General features: G+C 32.9%; 2 protein-coding genes across 3 annotated transcripts; one reads left to right on the top strand and one right to left on the bottom strand.

The window, feature by feature from the left end:
- Positions 1-243: 243 nt before the first annotated feature.
- LOC116776479 (dynein axonemal intermediate chain 7-like) lies at positions 244-21003 on the bottom strand. Its single transcript, XM_061525468.1, has 25 exons — positions 20861-21003; positions 20770-20788; positions 19974-20099; positions 18718-18761; positions 18517-18586; positions 18018-18118; positions 17636-17727; positions 17199-17332; positions 17074-17126; positions 16866-17003; positions 16610-16684; positions 15756-15955; positions 14905-15071; positions 14649-14784; positions 13435-13535; positions 12965-13040; positions 12731-12816; positions 5041-5197; positions 4536-4678; positions 4137-4212; positions 3810-3963; positions 3436-3584; positions 3175-3244; positions 1571-1672; positions 244-832 (listed from the first exon to the last, which is right to left on the bottom strand). The coding sequence occupies exons 1-25, from the start codon at positions 20885-20887 to the stop codon at positions 695-697; spliced, it is 2634 nt and encodes an 877-aa protein (XP_061381452.1). The 5' UTR covers positions 20888-21003; the 3' UTR covers positions 244-694.
- LOC116776673 (toll-like receptor 3) lies at positions 5914-12413 on the top strand. Of its 2 annotated transcripts, none has more exons than XM_061525656.1 (8): positions 5914-6056; positions 6653-6774; positions 7452-7594; positions 7672-7852; positions 7924-9279; positions 9475-9608; positions 10064-10191; positions 12073-12413. In XM_061525656.1, the coding sequence occupies exons 1-8, from the start codon at positions 6010-6012 to the stop codon at positions 12284-12286; spliced, it is 2325 nt and encodes a 774-aa protein (XP_061381640.1). In that variant the 5' UTR covers positions 5914-6009; the 3' UTR covers positions 12287-12413. The 2 variants fall into 2 exon arrangements, with proteins under 2 accessions (XP_061381640.1, XP_061381641.1); XM_061525657.1 differs by having other exon boundaries at positions 7939-9279; positions 12073-12412.
- Positions 21004-21623: the final 620 nt, after the last annotated feature.

Raw genomic sequence — 21623 nt, 5'->3', positions numbered from 1 at the left:
ACTAAGATTCATAGTAACTTAATTATTTAAATTAAAAGAGTAAGTGTTATGACTTCAAAAAACCATTTCTATACGGAAACGTTTGTGAAGGACACACGTTACTGTGAGAGCCATCTAGGAGGAAGATTCCGTAATTACACATGCAAGTTAAAGTCTAAAAAAGTCATTTAAGTGTTTTATTAGTTAAATAGAATATGGATAGTGATAAGTCGACTGTCGAAAACAGTGAACGTGTCGGGTGACGTCACAGATCATAAAAATCAAATTGGACAAGTGCTCCGACAAACACACTGGATATAAAAATCTTCATTTCTAGCTCTAAATCAAATAAAACTCAAATTAAACGAGCATAAAGTTTATATTTCATAATTCAAATAATATTTTTTTTATATTTCGATCACTCAATCTTGATTTAAAAGGAACCTTAAAAAAATATATATAATTAATGACATTTTGCGAACATGTAGGTACATCACTTTAAAAAAAAATCGATTGGTAATAAAATTATACTTTGTATAAAAAAAAAACGTAACATTTTCTCCAAAATATTGATGTCAAAACAAAAAACTAGTTTCTTTTTGAATCCAAAAAAAAAAAAAAATTTTCGTTATAGCTCCAAAACACCGATTTAGTGGACCAAAATTCCTGGTTGTTTTTTTTTGACAAAATAAAAAAAAATATCAATTTGTCTATATCACGAGTAGCTACATAGCTTAAGTTCCTGCAACATATCGAACACGGTCTCCACGAGCCTGAACTTCATGTTGAATGTTGTTCGTCTCGCGTCCACGGAGCCGTAAGACATGTTCAGCGTGAAGAGGTCCGGATAAAACTGAAAAATATTACAGGAAGCGTGGAGGTCCGAGTCCCGCTCGTGTTAGTATTATCATCTACATTTTCCACTATCATTTTATTTCAAGTCTTAACCCAATATATTAGTTTATCTTTTCAATATTATTTTGCTTACAATGTGAGGGAAATATAACAATAATAGTAATTAATCATAATAGTGGCACGAGACATTACAGCGGTCATGTTATTTAGTTTGAAATTCCTAAGAATACCTAACAGATGGCACCTCTGTGCTAATGTGTGGGTTATTTAAAAAAAAATCGTCATTCATAAATAAATGTAATTAATTCAATTACAATTTGCAATCTATATTTGATGCGTTATCGATTTTTTATTGATATAATCTGCACCCTTAGTACAAGTTATCAATGTTTATCTGAATACCGTTTAAAAGTATTCATTCACGAACGCGGTGTATGCAGTACTGACGAACCACTGGGAAACAAGTGCCTATTTCTTATAAACATTATATGAAAACATACATACTGAATATATAAATATATATATATATATATATATATATATATATATATATATATATATATATATATACATGGGAAAAAAATAAAATAAACACTAATTTGTACCTAGGATAATAACCATTTATTTCATATCCGCCCGTGTGGGAAATATTAAAAAACATTATTTTAAACATAACACACAAACGATATAGCTTTATCCATGAGGGTTAGTTAAAAAAATTATTAAAATTACGAACCGGAAATCCGACTATGGCGTCCATGTTGAATTCTGGCGACAGCTCAATGCATTTGAGAACTACAGCTCTCTGCGGCGTGACACGTAGTAAATGAAATTTTGCCTGTTATTACAATAATATATTTATCAAACCAAATAAACCTTACTTCTTATTTAATAAATAAAATCACCTGATGTTAATCAATAGTTCATTAAGGAGTGAAAATATACAGAATAGCTTCAAATAAAACATATATATATATATATATATATATATATCTGTTATTATATGTGAGACATGTTAGGTGATGAGGCTAGTGTTGCAAAAAAGTTCACATACTCTTATCAGTGCTATGCGTAACACTGATTGCATTAATTTATTTTCGTGAAGTGATTATCTTCTCCGTCACGATGATAATATTTATATATCATACTAAATTTGAAAGCCTTCAACGTTCATAACAGATGGAGAGAAAATTTTTAATAGCTGCACTACAATATGCACGCGTGATATGCGTGCATGTGTGCATGTATATAGTTAGGAAATCCTGAATTAAGTTATGCATTATTGTATGTACAGGATGTACAGGAATAGAAGGAAAAATAACCTTATAGTATGTTTATCCAACGTATTAAAAGCCTCAGTCTAATAAGACAAGTATTGTTATTTATTGAAACTATTTTCTAGAATGTCGTTATAAACTTAAGTAAGCGAAGACAGGTCGAAAACCTGTATAAAAACAATGAACAAATGGGGATGAAACTATAAGATTTGATAGCGCATTCTAAGGATGAGAGCGAGTGGTCCTTAGTCCTAAATCAAAATAATATTTACGAACTGTTTAATATCAGGCAAATGATAACAAACATAAAATATATCTTTGAATTAACACAGTCCAATACAGTCCAACAAATAGTCCTAAATCATAACATACTAATTATGTCACGTAACTTTGCCTACATTGTAATTAATATCTTAGTAGATAAACTATTATAATAAGCAACGAGAAAAAATGAGGGTAACGGTTCAAGTTTAATAATAAATACACGGAATCCATTTTAGCCTTCGCTGACGATCTCGCAATACTGACACGTAACCCCAAACACTGTCAAGTAGTATTAGATGAAGTGGATAGATTCTGTGAGTGGACCGATGGATTGAGGACAAAACCAAGTAAATGTCACTGTCTGTGTCTCGGTAGGCGGAGTACAAGATACACCTCATACGATCCGGGATTATCGTTAGGCGGTCAATGCGTTTCTACGGTTACGGAAAATGCACCATTTAAATTTCTCGGTCGGAAGACTGATAATATAGGTCGGATAATATACGAGAGAGTTTGGACGGAGGGCATTTAACGAGCGTTAGATAGGGTCCTTAAACCTACACCTGGGTCGCGAGTCCCAGGCACTGTTGAAGCTCCTCTCCTTTCACCGTCATGGACCCGACACCCGCGCGTTGAATCCAAGGAATGCTGACAAGTTTCCGTCGCGTGTGCATTTTAATCCATTACAAATATTTAAATAAAAATATTTGCGTCTAAAAGAATAATAATAGTAGTTTTTCTAACAAACCAATAAACATCCTAATTCCCTTTAACATATCCTATTTGGTGTGTCACCCACCTCTCTCTTCCGGTCGACTGCTTCACGGAATTGTATTATAATATTACGACTTCCGGCTGCGGCGTTCCACCTGTAAAAATATACAGTATTTCAACCGATTTTAAAGAGGACTTATATTATTATATCCCTTTTATCATAAAAACAAGAGCTGATGAAAATGCAAGGCGATTAAGGGCAGGAAATTAAGTTAGACATGACAGCTAGTCTCTTGGAAACGACACGACACGACTCTACGATGGTCGTCAAGCATTTAAATCAAACCTGCTCCATTGAAAGTTATAAGCTCGAGACAGAAATGCCATAGCGTGATAGTTGTGTCTCTCGCTGACCCACTCCTTGGGGCAGGAGCCTTCCACGTGGTTGTGACCGTCGAAGTCAGGGAAGAAGTCGCAGGCCGCCTCGCGCATGATCTACATTGAAATAGACAAAGGACTATACGTGCGAATAAAAAAATACTATCTTGTTATTGACAATATTGAAGGAAAAATTCATAAATTTTAGGAATTATTACGTGTTTTGGGCAAACTACATTAAATATTGAAAACTTTTCATTTCATATATTATTAATTATTAATTATAATCATCATTAATTGAGTTATTCGCGAACCTGATATGCATGTACTTATCTCACTAACCTGAACCATCTTCTTGACGCTGTACGGCTTATCAAAATGTTCTTTCAAGGCGGGAGTGGTAGCATTCGCTATCCATTTCAATCTAACAGAATTCCCGATACACACAAACGTGACGGACACACATGCACCGGTCACACTTATTGTGACGCCTTTACTGAAAACCAATCAACGTCATAGTGATTTGCTATTTGAGAATATCAATATTTTTGGGATGCTTATCTTTTTTTTTTTATTATTTCATATCTAAATAATCTCGATGTTAAAATTCTAAGTTGTATTTATCAAATGCTATGTCTATGACTAACCTCTATGGATAAGATCACTTACCTATTAGAATCTGGTCTGATATCCCATCCTTGATACGGAAGATTTCCATATCTCAACACAGCGATCCCGATCGGCCCTACGAATTATATAGATTTTGACCGCGACTTTACTCGCATAGTATTTGCTATTGTGTTTAGAGATAAATAATATATTAGATAAGATATTAGTTATTCAACCGTCAGAGCCATCTATCGTCTGTGTTACGACGTCACACTACATACAACTCTTATAACTTGTTCATACAAATTACACGGAATGAAAGGTAAAATTATAATCCTATAAGTTACCTAGCTAACTATCAGTCTCTAGAAGAAATCAATTAACAGTTTATTTCAGTGCTTATTCATAGTAATGTCATAGAAAATTTTATTCGAAAGGGATTTCTAACGACTAACATACAGAGAACGCCAGTCCTGAATTGTACTGTCAATTTATCTTCATTAAACTTATAATCGTTGACATAATTTGACGTCCACAGTTTCCTTGCTTCTTGCCACTGACAGATCACAGGTGGCTCCGACCACATCACGTCTTCGGAGAGGCTGAACAAGAACAATAGACTTTCAGTGTTGCTATACTACAAGAAGTTGTGACCGAAATCTTTTGAGGACGGATAAAAGATCAATTTTAATGCGCAATCAATGTTCAATATAAAATCATAATATTCAGATCAGAAAATTCTTATATATATATATATATAATTTTAATAAAAATGATAATTTATATATTTTCGTGTTCAGGATATATTGCCAGTTGGAAAAATCCTGATTAATTCAGAAAGACTGAACCCGATTGGCGTAAATATTTTGTTCAAGGTAAGAGTTATAAACTGTGGTACTAATTAAATTCGTTCCAAAATGGCTGCATTAAAATATGTTCCAGTAATTAATCAATAAATACTCACTCTATGGATACTAGGGCCAACTTCTCATATTGCATTTCAACTTTTTTCATCTCCGCCTCTATTTCCTCTGGAGTCCTCGTAACCCCGGGGGGTGGAGGGGACGGGGACCTGTACTGAACCTGGTACTTCATAGGACGAAGCTGCTTAGGAAGTTCCACTGACGAAACACAAGTTAACTTATACAAATATCAAAACAAAGCCACTCAAATTTAGAATTTTTACAGAAAATCTTAATTATTATTTTTTTAATAATACGGCCTTCATCCGTGCAAAGACGTGCACAGTATATTCTGCCAGCTTCGTGTACAATGGAGGATTTTAAACCCTATTGTGTGATACAATATAACATTTATAGACCATTCCTTTATAAAGTTAAAGTTATTTTGTTGTTTGAAAATCAAAACTGCCTTTCTTTTTTTTGTTAAAAATATTTTAATTCAAACTTTTCATCGATGATAGAAACCTCTTTAGTAAATCACGATCAGCACTTTAAAACAGTAATTAAATATAAAAAAAAAATCTTATTAGAATAAAATATATTTTATTAAAAATACGGCTAAAATTCGTTAAATATTTATTTTTAAATCCATATTAATTAATTACGGTTATAAACAAAATTAAAAAAAAAAATATATCAAATTGTTACATGAAATAAAATAGTTATTTCCATAATAGATTTTTTATAATAGAGTTATTCCGACGTCAGTAAAATAGAAGTTTTCTGTTTTATTAAAACAGCTGATGAATAATTGGTATTTATTTTATATCGTGTAAATGACAAACATTATTAATCAATACCTTTTGAAAACAAAATAAGATAAGGTATATCATATCTGTAATCTCAATACAAATTGATTTCCTAGTGTTATCGAAACGCGTCGAGTCCGCACAAATATTGTCTCGTAAGCGACACGAGAAGTGCATGGTCTTAGTCTCAGTCTTAGTGTTCAAAGAGATATGTGAAAAGGAATGACGTATCACCAAAATGGATTCAGCAAAATGGTTTTGGCACCTATGTGAGTTTTTAATATTATTTAATTCAGGTTGTTTTTTTTTTTTTGGTATAAGTCATAAAAAATTATGTACTGTAAACAAATTTATATGAATATTTTTTTTTATCTCATGTTTACTTAATTTTGATTTCTCTTATCGATATCGAAATAATCAAATTGCATTACAAAACCACTCAGCATTCAATGGATCCACTGTGCGGGTGCCGGGTCCATGATGCAGGGAGAGGAGCTTCAACAGTGCCTGGGACTTGCGACCCAGGAGTAGGTTTGATAGGCCTCTATCTAACGCGCGTTAAACGCTCACCTGCACCGTCAAAGCTCCTCTCTCTACCGAACCAAATTTGAAACGAGCCTATTAGGGCTGCTTTCGACGCACGTCACACGCGATGCACGCTTCGTTATATTAAAAAATAATGTCGATTTTGATTTTATTAAAGAAAACAAATGAAGAAAGAGATAAGACTAAAGATTAGCTATTTATCTAATAAAAAGTTTTGTCCGAGTTAGATTAGTTTAAGGGCGTAGTTGCTAGTTAACTGGAATGGACAACATTATATGAACGAAAGAGTTGAAATTAAATGAGAGATATTTCCTTTCAGATTGTTCTCCTGTTTTTTTGCCAATATAGTAAATTGTCAAATATCCGACAGATGTTTATCAGGTTACATGACGGACATACAGTCGTGGGTCGACAGATATGGTTATTTCACCGCAAATGTGGGTAAGACGAGATAAATATAAAAATTAGTCTAACGGGATCTGAGACTTTCGCGAGTATTCATTAAAATGAAACTAATATTTTTCTGATTTACTACGCGAAATTTTATTATTTAAAAACTACATAATCCCGACGTTTCGGTTACTTTTCAGCAGCCGTGATCACGGGCAGAATGTGAATGTCTGTCAGTTGATCCTTGTTATTTATCATCTACCGCCAACGTTTGCTTAATTTTCTGGCGTACCGCTCTGGATACCGTCAGAATACGCTTACGGTAGAATTATGCAGTTTTTAAAATAATAAAATTCGCTAGAAAATTCGAAAAATATTAGTTTTATTATAAAAATTACTATCACTGTACCAAATATGTTTAAATTATATAAGTAATAACAATTAATTTCAGTAATTCATTGGAATCTTTAGCAAAATATACAAACTGCTTCCTTATGTTAAATAGGACCATCCTTTGAAATATTCAGATTGTAAGGTAGTTAGAATTTTTTTAATAATCGAATAGGAAACAACGTAAGTGATCCTTCCTAACAGACGAAATTAAATAACGTTAATTTTGTTAAGATACCATGAATATTAGTAATTTAAACATTTTAGCCAAACTGAGATAGTAGACTTTTTGCTATTTTAATATTATGCAATATTATAAAATTTTCTTGACATTCCAGATTTTAAAAGTAAATTGGACTTATCTGGGATACAAGGTCCTATGCTTAAGATCGAACGATACCTAAAAGAATTTGAACTCAAAGGTTATGACAGAATCAAATATTTCAGTATGACCAAATGTGGGCTGCGAAGTATACCGGATGTAAATATATTAACTTTATATCATAATCACGACAAATTAAGATAACATCGAATAGTTATTTTCCAGTTATTTTCCAGGTATTTCACTTACAAGATCATCATGGCAGAAGTCTCGCTGAAACTATTGAGTATGTAACTTTCTATGGCAATGAATTTAGCATGAATTATCTCACGAGGAATGATGACTATGATGTGTCACCCGAAGTAAATTTAACTTCGTTCAATGGAGAAGAAATAATCGATAAGGAACGTTATCGATGTAAGTAGAATATAAAAGATGATGCTGCGTCTGTACCAGAAGAAGATGGTTTAGGTTTAGTTGATTTTAAGTCAGTTTTATTTCAGATCTATCCTCTTGGGGCGCGGGTTTCAAAGACGTTAATTTTGAAAACCTGTTACAGCTGGATTTAAGAGCATGTGGCATTCGATCCTTAGGTTCATACGCCTTCAAGTCAATGCCTAAGTTGTCAATGTTGTATTTAAGTGAGAACAATATTTATCACATAGAAGCAGACACATTTTCCGGATTACAAAATTTAATACATTTAGATTTAAGTAGAAACGATGCTCTTGACGATGTATATAAAACGATAAGTTTTAATTTTGAAAATAGACACGAATTTCGGGGCTTGAGATTGGTATCCTTGGACTTGTCGTACTCCCCGTTTGGAGACAACAACATTCCAATGCTTAAAGATTTAAAACAGTTAAAAAGTTTATCTTTATGTTTTTCGGGTCTTCGCAGGTTAAGACCGAGAACCTTCGATGGGACACAACTGAGATTTCTTGATGTATCCGGCAATAAGGACATTTTTGATACACGTTCAGTATTAGGGGGCTTAGAGAATTCGTTGCAAGTGCTTTATGCACAGGAAGTAAACATGAAAACCATTGATTGCTTGTACAATTTAACGTATTTGGAAATAGCTCAATTGAGGAAAAACGAAATAGCTGTTGTGAGACAAAACGTATCGATTACATTGAAAAAATTACAGGTTCTCGATTTGAGTCATAACAGAAAGTTGGCCTGGTTCTCAAAAGTATTTTCACTTATGCCGAAACTTAAGCTGCTCTCGTTAAACTCAAACAACATGAACGTTGTAACTCAAGAAATGCTCGATGATTTTCAAGATCTTTCATATGTTGATTTATCATATAACTTTTTGATCTGCAGTTGTGCTCTTAGAGATATATACGGTATTAGCATAAATAACGAATATTCCGTGGAACACCCGCTCATAGAATTTGAACGAGATAACGAGGGAGACACATTGTTTCTTAATAACGGCTTGACATACTTTAACAATATCATAACTAGAAGACAGAACACGAGCATTCTCAATGGAAACAGAACATTGAGAATGGATAATGTTTTTCAATTAAGAGGAAATTTCGTGTTGCTTGTCAATAAAAATGACCCTTATAGGTTTCGTTGCCTGATAGCATCGGAAGGCAAACTCACGAACGTAAACAAAATAATGGAATGCACTAACCTGAATCGGAACTATGATATTGAACAGGCAGATGAGGCGAAATGGAGATTCTTTTTGCTATTCCTCATACCAGTTCTGTTGCTCCCGACATTGATTTTCATGTACATGTATAGGAGAAATTTTAAGTATTTCTGGATAAATCTCAAGAATACCACCACTTTGAGCTTGATTAACAAGGACGTCATAATCAATGGTGAGTTTTTGTTTGTTATATTTTGAAAAAATTTTATTGAACAGTGGAAGTATGTTCCTCCAAATAATTTATTATATCCAGGGCAGATAACGAGTGCGTAAGAAATATAAGCAGAAAACTTTCAAATAATTATAACGACCATAACAAGATGTCAATATTATTGCTGGTATAAAAAATTATTAAAAATGTTTTTAGATACGACAATTTTTAACTACGACGCCTTTATATCATATTGCAACGAGGACAGGGCGTGGGTTTTAGATTATTTCCTGCCTCACGTGGAACAGGACTGCAACATAAGTGTTTGTCTACACGAAAGAGATTTCCAGGTAGGTGATGAAGTTGAAAAATAATTAATAATCAATATCCTGTTTGTATTTTAACCGAGATATTTATATTAGTTTACTTTTAATGAATATATAGTCCTTATAATATTTTAATTTCATCATCATCATCATCATCAGCCTATCGGAGCCCACTGCTGAGCAAAGGCCTCTTCTCACATAGAGAAGGTTAGAGCATTAATCACCACGCTAGCTCAAGACGGGTTGGCGATTTCAATCTTATAATTTGAAACTATAAGACCAGGTTTCCTCACGATGTTTTCCTTCACCGTCTTTCAGTGGTGTCTAAATACTCTTAGAAAGTACATATGACTCGGAAAAGATCACATTGGTACTTGCCAGGTTTCGAACCCGCGCCCTCACGTATGAGAGGCGGGCCTTAACCTCCAGGCCATCACGACTTTTGATATTTTAATTTATTTGAACATTTTCTCTTTTAGGTCGGTCTGTCGATCCTGGAGAACATAGTGTCCTGCATGGACCGGTCACGCTCAATAATCCTCATCATATCCAAGAGATTTCTACTGAGTCAGTGGTGTCAGTTTGAAATGCATTTAGCACAGCACAGGTAATATATAAAATAGACCTGGTTACTTCCTCTTCTTCCTGGCAATTTATCCCAGCATTAGCCAGGGTCTGCCTTCCAGCTCAAACTCCTCCACTTTGCACGGTCTTAAATTCGACCTGGTCACTATTCTACAGGAAATGTACTTAATCTGCGCTCGCTATATATAGAATATAAATAAACACATAACAAATTATAAGAAATCGAGTTAAACATTATGAAAATTTTAATTACACAATGAAGTGGATTTAAAGGATTTTTTTTTACCAATACTTTTAAATGATTAATTTAATCACTTTAAATTTAATAACACTGCGCTTTAAACACTTTACAGTGCTATAAAAGTGTTGAACGTGTGTAATATATAGTTATATAAGTGTACAAATATATAATATGAAACAATTACTTATTGTAGCAAATGTTTTAAAAATACTTATCTCTTGTTATTGCAAATATATTGACTCTTACAAGTGCATGTTGTCCAAAATCGATTTTACGTCGTGTGATAACAATTTAGTTATTATATAAAAAATCATACAAAGATAATTTTTTAGATAACCTGAAATTGATCTGTCTAATAGTTTCGGTTCCTTTAGCTTTGCAATAATATTGTGTATTTTTATTATCCAAAGACTAAACGTGTTGTACAAACGTACATAACTGACCGCTATAAGATTCGAGATAGTGTACAATACTGATCGACTAATGTAGTAATTTTTTTTTTACCTTCACGTCAGTCAGATGTAAGAAACTTTTTGGATTATTCTCTATACAAACGTTTTTATATGATAATGACCATGAACAACTTTAATATGATTAGAAAGTTAACATATATCTTTAATGTGATGGAGGCATTAAAAAAATAGTAACGACGATTATTACTTATAAAGCAGGTAATATAGTCGCAAGTTATCAAACAGGTTTGGGCGACGACAATTTTTTTTATTTATAACTTATGTACAGCTTCCGAATGCACCTGAAGGAGTACTCTTGATCGTTATTAAAAGTGTTTATAAGTGTCTAATGTTTCGTAGTTTTTTTTATTAAAATTAAAATCGACGTTTGGCATAAGTTAAACTGGCAAAACGTACATCAATACCTAAGCCCTCTGATTTGTGGTTAGGGACAACCTTCGCTACATTTACAGACGTGGTGAAATATAGACTAGTGATATACTCGATTAGTGGATTTTCTTGCAATAATCAAGTGATTTAGAACAGTTCCACCCATTAGTATTTCGCTCTTGTAGCATAACTTATGCTTTATGAACTGACGAGGAATGTGATTTAAAAGCATTACATATAAATGTACATAGGGTTTAGTCTATATTTTCTGAAAATCTATAAATGTTTCAGAGCTCTATTAATACCATAATATTTTTCGAATGCTTTCCCTACAATGGTCTCTTAATATTTACTAAGATTTCATCGCAGACGTTACTATGTAATTATGTTTAATTACGTTTAACTTTTATAATTTTATAGGCTTCTTTTGAGCGACACGTATACTTAAGTTACTTTTGGGTGTATTACCAGATTTTTATTTTTTAACTTATCTTAAATTTTTGGTCCAAAAGAGCGGCCATTGCATACACTGTATTAGTCTTTTTAATATTTGGACTAGTATTTCATCTAAAATAACACTAAGGTTATCGAAATCTTCTCGCCAGGTATAAGGCTATTAAAATTTGACATTTTTTTTGTCAGAATTCATCAACATCATGCAGTTCTCTTCGCTTGAATTTAAACCCCATCTAAGCAGGCCAAACCTAACTTCAAAGTCAATTTTTATTTAAATGATTAACTTGTGAAATTTACATGTACACAACATGTGTCGCGGAACATTAAACTCTCTTTTTATAGAAAAAAAAACGTATTTTTTTAGGCTGTTGGAGACCAGACGGGAAGACTTGATCCTTGTCCTTCTGGAGGAAATACCGAGACGTCTTCGTCCAAACACGTTACATTATTTAATGGTTACCAAAACTTACATCGTATGGCCCAGCGAGGAACCACAGCGGAATTTATTTTGGAAGCAACTCAAGAAAAGTATTGTCAAATTAAAATTAATACATTCAGAAAACGTGTCACTGGCATAAACCGCTTGTTTATCATTTTAATAATATTACAGTAAGTTTTGTTTTATATAAAATTTATCTAACCACGTCAATTATTTTTGAGCAAAGGATTCCAGTTATTGCTAGAAACTTATATATTTTTTTACTAATTTGATTCAATGGTTTTATTTAAAATGACACAAAAATTGTATTTTCTTCCCATCCATTGGATATATAACAGATGTAAACTTAAAAATTTTATTTATGAACTCTACAGTAACATAAATCGTTTAAATTATTGAAATACAATTTACAACTGATTTGTTAATACTTATTCAAACAGATTTTTTATATGTGTAAAGCAAAAGTAAAGACGCTGGTCATAAATCGCCTAAAACTATCAAATATGTTACAATAACATAATTTTTTTTCTGATCAATAATATTTGTTGTATATCAATCAATTTGCAAAAAACAAATTACTTACAAGTGGACAAATTAATGCCTCCCTGGATCCTCTTCGGTTGAGGCGGTGTTATGAGGAGATCCAGGTTTAAAACGCCACTGCAGATCCTAAAGGAGACAAAATTGAGAGTCACAGATCCCTGAACCAGGAAGAAGGAACGTAAATTTATTCGTCAAAAGGAATTATCAGATAAGTCTTTTTTAACACACAAATAGAGTTTGGGTTGCCCGTATCTTTATGTAATATAAACATTACCTATATTTACGCAAATGGACCTCTCCTTTCCTAGTTCTGGTGTTGCAAGACTTTAAATATTTTGCGAACGCCAATTCTAAAAGAAAAATATCCATCAGAATGAGCTAAATTAGTAAAATGAGATTACTTATATTTTCTAATGTAACAGTAGAAGTGGTGGAACTATTTTCGTTTATGAACATAAATTATATATTTAAAATTATATTCAATGTATAATGCTAACTATAAATAAAACAGTGAAGTGACCAAAAATATGAGATATCGTGCGTTATCAAAATTACAAACCCTCGAGTATTCTGTGTTACGAAACGAAATAGAGACGGAAAATTTAATACCTCGCAGTAATGAAGCCAAGGGATTGACTGATTGAGAAGTCTAGAGAACTATCTTCATTTTTGCACAGAATATGCAGGTGAAGTCTCGTTATCAAAAACTGATGTAAGTAGCATGATGAAGTAAGACACACGCACCGTTCTGTTCTCCTATATACGTTCTTGGATCAGGCAGGAAAGGTGGTTCAGCCATGTTGAGATTGTCCAATTCGTCTTTTTCTTTCTCGTTCTTTGTATATCTGTCATATATATGTAAATTTAAACTCACACTTTATTTGATTTAACTTTCAAGGAAGATTCTTGGTTTAATTGAAACACTCATATTATTTTGGAACTAGCCAACTTTTCAGTTAAGAAAAGATATATTTTTTGCATTTGATAGTCGTTTAAGGAATTGCTGTGGTTTGGCTGCTCTATGATTACCCTAACTTCGAAGCGTCACACCACATACGGAGCGCTAACAGTTTTTCAGCCATAAACCTTCTCACATCATTGTATTAAGAATTAATCTCGTTTTCACCACAAAAAACATGTGGTAAACACACGGCGATATTACTGTAAGTATATTCTAAATATTAAACCAATGCTAAGCTGATTCTTGAACACTACATATATATATATATATATATGAAAAATATATATATATATGAAAAATACGTCGTCACGAGCAGGATTCGTAACTGCAACCTACGAAATATTGCTCTCCGGTATAATCACTAACTAAACTATCATGCCACGTAACATTCGTATAGCGAGTACATTATTTTTTTTCAACCTATATTACACATGTGAAAAACGTTCCTATTATTAGAATTATTTAAACATATTGGTAGTTTTTTTTATTTTAAATATCATGAGAATAATGAACTTAGACAATAGATGATTGTTGAAACGTATCGCAATATACTGTTGACATTATAAGGTTCACATTGTTTGTAAACGAAGTAGCGCGTGAGGGTTTGATGCAACAGAAATACATTTATAATAAGGAAATATCGTTATTATATTCTTCTATATTAAAAGTAATTCCTTTATTAATTTTTTGTATATAAATCTATGGTAGGGACTCCAAACGCTACGTATCACGTTTTCAAATTGGTGCAAGTACAATTATTATACTTTGAAGAGAAGAGCCAATTTCGTGGAGGGATTAGGGTACTCTAACATAGTGAAGTTTAGTATTTTTCCCTTGATAATATTTGTTTTATTTTAAGTCTCTATATACATATGTATATAAAATACAAGCCTGACTAAAATTGCTGGTTTAACTACCAATATCCATTTAATTTATTTATTATTGTGATAGAAACTAATTTAATTCATCCTAAATCAACTTTTCCTACATAACTCACGGGTTTGCTTTTAAAAAGGCCTCAACTTCTTTGATTTTTTCACGTATTTCCTTATAGAATTTGGTTCTTATTTCGTCTTGCTCTTTCTTCAGCTTGTGGGTCTCGACATGTTCTTTTACGTTAAATATAAAGAGATCTGAAACCCAAACAAAATTATACAGTTATATATATATATATATATATATATATATATATATATATATATATACGCAACCTTGTTGGAAGTAGCGTAAGAAGTTTCGCTTCAATAATTTACCTTCATATCGATTCGGCATTTCTCCAGCCAGGTGGAAGCTTCTCGAACTTTCACTGAGGAGGTCGATCATGGAGCGAGCTGCACGAACGCAGACACGGGATCCATCTATTGTTTTTGGCAACTTCACACCCACGTTTATAGACGGAAAGCACAGCTCCACGGGTTCCCTACACAGTTAATATTGTATAGTTTTTCTGACAGTAAATTAGTTAACGTATAATTTATATATGGTCATATAATGTATTTTTCCATGGGCGGAATTTTTAATTATCAGGTTTGTCGAAGCTGTTTCTGCTGTGCTCATCTCATGATGGTGAAAAGTGCAAGCTGTAGCATTTCCTTACTGCTTTAAATCTCCTATTATCTTTATATTTCCCAAATAGACAGAGTGTGGTAAAACATAATACTACTAGTGACAGGAATTTAAACTATCCGTGTTTAGGTTAAAGATGTATAGTCACGTCGAGAGTGGATCTGTATATTCTGTTTAGTTGCCCTTATAACACAAAAACCATTTTTGTTATCTCCCATTCATTAAACCTAAAACCTCATCTTGAGTTTACTTCCTTATTTTCTCATCAAAGTGTAATACATATCACTTGGTACGTTGTCTCCTACCTCCTAATTCAGCTATTCATATATCTTAATGAAAATTTTTACGTGTTTCGGTCTCGTAATCATTAATTGAGCGTTTAACCCGCGTTAGTTAGGGACCCCTATACCTACACCTGGGTCGCAAGCCCCAGGTACTGTTGAAGCTCCTCTCCCTGCAACAATGGACCTGGCACCCGCATGGTGAATTGAATGCTAAGAGGATTCGTCACTCTTCATACGACAAAAGAATTTCTTACATTTCAGGTTCGGCTGGCTTCGGTTTCCTAGTCGGCAAGGGGACAGCTACCCACAAATTCAGTCTTAAGCCCTTGAATTCTCGCTCATACATGGCTAACTTAATGGAATCCCATTTCAAGCGGTTCTCGAGGTCTCGAAGCAGTGTAAAGGAAGCGCATTGTATGGCTTCAGACAGCTGATGTCGCAAGTCTAAACGGACCTGTCAATGTTTATCACAACAAAAAACTTAACGTAAACAGCCTGGAAATTTATTGTCAAAAAACAGTTAAACTGTTCGTATGTATGTATCCAGTGTACTCATACTAAGTACGTTATCAAATATATTAAGTATGATATTTAAGTTATGAGAATGTAGGCTGTCGTTTAAATTAATTTCAATTTCCCAACAATGACTTCACGCCCATGTTTGGACATTCGGCAACCTAGCTCTATTTATTATGCTTGATACATACTTATATATAAAAATGGAAAGTCTTTTTGTAATACTAAAATAATACCTTTTTATTAAATGGACCAAAACATATACAAAAATAGTAATGTTTAAAATTTTCGTGCGTCTGTCTGTTTGTTCCGGCTAATCTCTGTAACGGCTGGGCCTATTTTGTCAGAACTTTCGCTGGTAGATAGCGAACGACAAAAGGAGTGACAAAGGTTGCTTTTATACTAGACTTTTTAATGTATTAATAATAAGAAACTAAGCGTCAGTAGCGGACGGTAACGCGGGTAGTTTGTCATAGTGTGTCATTTTTCACATTTTTGATTCTATGAGCCACTTTTATCGACATGAACTTGCAGCAGTATTTCGCAGTGAATTTGTTATTGAATAAATCTTATTGCAGTTTTTGAGACAGACCTCATTGTAATTCGCCGCTTGTAGCGCCGTGTACTGTCTCGAGTTAGCCACGAATTCCTCCAACATTTCTAACATCTGAAACAGATATTTTTATAATCTTCTAGAATATCGTTCACCTTCTAGGTTTTTATTTCTTTAAATTCTGTTTAGTCGAATATTTAAGAAATGGATAAAGATAATATTCAATATATATTTTTTACATGCCTTGCAGATTAATTTCATTTTTATCTATTGAATACATAATAGAGTTACATACTGGCAACGCCTCCTGACAGCGCCTGTCTAGTTCATCGTCGTCACAGTTGCCACTCTCCTTCCAAACGTGTATGTATGTATTCATTTGGGTCACAACACGGGGATCCGGTAAGCCGTCGCACTTCAGATACTGCTGCCACTGAATTTAAAATAATTTATTAATATATTAATTTTATAATAAAAACATAATGTGACTTTGTCATTATTACTTCTTCGTCTAGCTGTTTTTGTCTGCCCAATTGGAATTTTTCTCTTTCGTACTCTGTGAAAATGAAAAGTTATATCACATAAGGTATATATATATTGTTGTTAATAAGAAATAAAACTTTCTCACTATGAAACAGGGTACATGTCTTTGCGAGTATATCTCTTCTTATGTCCTGCTCGGCGTGATCCTTTGCCATCAGTTCGGCCCTTTCACGTGCCAAAGCTGCCCTTTTTTCTTTTGCTCCCGCCAGAATCGCTTGCCTTTGATTACAAAACGACTGTATATTATTGCAAATTTTTTTAGAGGCAACGATTGTAAATTCAATGTGATAGACTATTTTTACACATTCACCTGTATATGCTATGTCAAATGTTCTATATATATATATATATATAAATATCTATTGTTAGCCGTAATAAATACAGTACCTTTTTTAACTACCAAATAAGACTACTTTTTGTGAAAACGACGTAGTTTTGATACCAGTACGCTATTTCATATAACGAGGAGTACGTGACAAATGCATGGGATAGGATATTAAGGTTTATGAGAAGTTAACTAACTTCTCCGCTTCTTTTTCAGCTCTCCATTCTTCAATTCTTTGCAGAAGCCAATTTTCTCTCTCCTTCTTATTCATCTTCTTCCAATTCTTTGGCTGTTTTTAACAAAAATCTTAAACTAATGCCGCTTAAGGATTTTATTTTTAAACAAAACTCAACAGTGATCATGTGGAAAGCTCTACAGTCCGTAATAAACAATGCCCTTAAATTGTTGGGCACGTTCACTTATAAAGAATAGAAAATTCAATGTACTCATCATATTTTTTGGGGTTCATGTTTTTGTCACACGCAATTTTTACGGCAGTGGGATGTTGGGCCATAAAAACAAGGTTATTATAGCATCACATGCAAAGGCATCGATTACTGATATGATTGATGCAATCACCTTTTCGAAGTCCGGTATCTCCTCTTTTTCTTTCTTTCCTTTCTTTTTTCCTTTCTTTTTAACAACGAGTTGTTCCTCTTCGACTTTCTGCACTTGTTCTTCTGTGATTAGATTTAGGAATTTTTAGTATAACACTACATTTACACTCTCGCCTCGTACCTCGTCTTGTGCTTCGTCTCGTATCACAGCTCGCACCTCCGGACGCGAGGGCTGCGAAGAGTTAGACAAGACGCGAGGCGAGTCGCGAGCGACTATTTACACTCTCACCTTGTGCTTCGTCTCGCGATTTTTACGAGAGTGTAAATCCAGTATTAGGATTTTGTTCGTTTTTTCAGACGAATCTTTTTATTCTTTTCCTATACTATTCCTTATAAAGGTTGCTGATATAAATAAATAGTGTAACAGTTTGTACGCGTCTATTCGTGTTTTGTTGTCTAATATTGTCTAGGTGCAATGATAGTAACCGGTGACCAGTGAGTGGATAAAAGAAGTTTCTTACCAAGGGGTAAAGATTCCTCTGACCACTGGAACAACTCGCTGCTAGTCTTCTTTACTACCTCTTCGACGGCCTGAAATTGGACTTGAGACATAGTATAGATTCTTTTAAATAGTACAATAACGTCTTTTATTCATTGTCTTTAGCTGACAATATTTCTTACATGGAAATTTTTTATATTACATTAAATAATACATAACAAACCTCTTCGGCTTTTTTCTTTCCCTTTTTTTTCTTCGGCTTGGGTTCTGAAATATTGGATGATATTAATGAGTTCTATATAAGCACTTATATATGTTAAAACAATACATTTTTTGTTTCCATTGACACGAATCTGTTTTAAATAATACATATACTATACTTCTATGTACATCATTAAGTATATCATATTAGCACTAATAAAAGTATATACGATTGTTAAGGCCTTGTCAACACATTTTCTAGTGAACTATATATATATGTATATATTACAATTCCTATTGAATTTCTGACAGAGCGATGCCATGGTTACATCGACTGGTTGCTAATAAAGCCATCGATCTAACATCAAATAAGCAGAACGTATTCCACGGAACCGGTTTATATGACATGTACATTTTTTATCAAGACGTAATCATTATCGTTACAGCATTGATTAAAATAATTTTATAATTATAATATTAATTTAATTTAAAGGAATATTGTAATAAATAAACGGTTAAATGTGTTACCGACATATTAATCCTTGATATGGAATATCACATTTTGTTTGTTAAATGACGTTAATATTCATAATAACTTCTAATTGTATTAAATTATGACTATTTAACTTATATCGATTTAAAGGGAATGTTTTACCGATTTATTTTTGTAAAGTGATAGTTTTTTTTACGTAGGGTGGGTATTATTTTATTTTGTTTTTGAGTATGGTATGTTTTTTAAACGGGACTCGATCGGTCACTCGCTGTTGGATACCGATCGAGACGGTAGTACTTGTAAATATAAAATCATTTTAAAGTATCAAGGTGTTTTCTTGTGATCGGCTCATCAGGTTATAGCCTACCAAGTGCTAGTCAAAGCGTTATTAGAATAATAAACTCCCAAATACGGTTCCTGAGCGTAATCGAAAGGAGTGTATATTACAAAAGCAGTTAATCTTTTGCTTATACAAACATACATTTCGCCCGAATATTAAAACGGAAGGAAAGTAATTTAAGATTGCTCTATGATTTTGAGCACATCAACTTAAAAAAATAATCACTTTTATAACAAAACAGATCCATTGTACTACAAGTCTTCTATCGGGAGTCTTTTCTGATATTTGATCTCCGTAATCAGACATAAATTATGTATCGAGCGAGTGCAGTGATGTATATTTTTATAGCGTTTTAGTATATAATAACCTCTTTATTAATTAATATCAACATAATGTAGAAAAACAAAATATCAGTTTATTTGTATGGGAGAGGAATGTCACTCACCCTCTATAACTGGTGGCAATGATTCGAAAGAGGCGCTAGTGTAGGACGTGTCGGTATATTGAACTTCTGGAGGTTCTGGTTCCAGGTCTGTAGTCGCCACCAGCACCTCCTCCTGCACCTCCGACTCTTAATAGGAAGAACGTATTAATCTCACTTCCAGGTTTCCAAGGTTGATTTATAATATACTTAGTTCTAAGCCCTTGTTTGTTGCCTAACTTAAATTTTAGGTCAGAACTCATTGGTTTTTTGTAACTTATAACTTTATTTAGATAGCTTAAATATTTTAGATGAGACGAAACCTCTCAGCATTCAATGGATTCACGTGCGGGTGCCGGGTCCATGATGCAGGGAGAGGAGCTTCATCAGTGCCTGGGACTTACGACCCAGGTGTAGGTTTAAGGAGCCCTTAACTAACGCGCGTTAGACGCTCACTCCCACTGTCCAACCTCCTCTCTCTATTTAATATCTATCTTCAATAGTATTTAATTAATATAATACATTGGCTTCGTTAATTATATTGATTTTTTTTTTCAATATGAAATTGAAATTTTTAACTGTCTGGTCTAGCCTCATATAAATATTATTCTTATACTACTAAGCACATGACTCAATACCGATAGTATTAAAGTTTGTATAGAAACATCTTTAATATATTAACAAGATCGTTCGTGTTTATATTGACAGAGAAATTGTACTAAAAGTACTTACTTCTGTGTACACATTAGAATATTTGACAAAAAATTACTCGTTACTTTCATTAGTCTTACTATCTATGTATATAATACTTCATAATTACCCGGGGGCTCTTCATTTTCCTGAAATTAATTTAATATGTTATAATATATCATTAATTATCACATATAATTTGTTAAGTATCTGAAAATTACCTTTTTCTTTTTATCCTTTTTCGCCATAATTATATTTTAATCCAATGTAAATATACAAAAACGGTAAATGGTTATCATCAAAAAAATATGTCAAATTCAATTTTGACGTTAATTTTTTAATTCCAAAGCAACGTGTTTTTGAATTATTCACAGATTGTTTCAAATAAAATTTAATAAATTACTTAAAAATAATATTTTAAATATAAAACTAATGTTATGTAATCATAATTTTTACTTATAATCACTGTTTAGATAATATTCGTGCTATTTTTCATGAATACTCAGTCTGCAACGTCTCACTGTACGTAGCGTCATCAGTTTTTCGTTAAAAAATCGTAACACGTTATAGTATAGAAGTAATTTATTGATTTAAAAACGTTAATTGTTCGTCTGTAGAGGCAAAGAAAAATAGATTTTCGTTTTCCAACGCACGACATAATACAACAATGACAAGACAATGAAAAAACAATAAAAAAACAAGGAAAAACATTAGAAAACGTAAAAATAAATGACAACCGAGGCGCAGGCGTCCCATAAAATGTACGACTTTTATTTCTAGCACAGAAACTGCAGACATGCATTTTTAAAGAACAATTGCATTCTCATGACATGCAACAAAATTACCGGGAATTATATTGAATTAGACATTTACCTTCGACGGGACGACTACGATACGATTTTTGATATAAATAAATATATATACATACCTGTATATATATTTACAATGTCTATATAGTATAATGTCTTATACAGAACCTTTCAT

The sequence above is a fragment of the Danaus plexippus genome, chromosome 30 (assembly GCF_018135715.1).
Source record: "Danaus plexippus chromosome 30, MEX_DaPlex, whole genome shotgun sequence".
NCBI classification, from domain to species: Eukaryota; Metazoa; Arthropoda; class Insecta; order Lepidoptera; family Nymphalidae; genus Danaus; species Danaus plexippus.
This window is presented reverse-complemented; position numbering and strand designations above follow the sequence as displayed.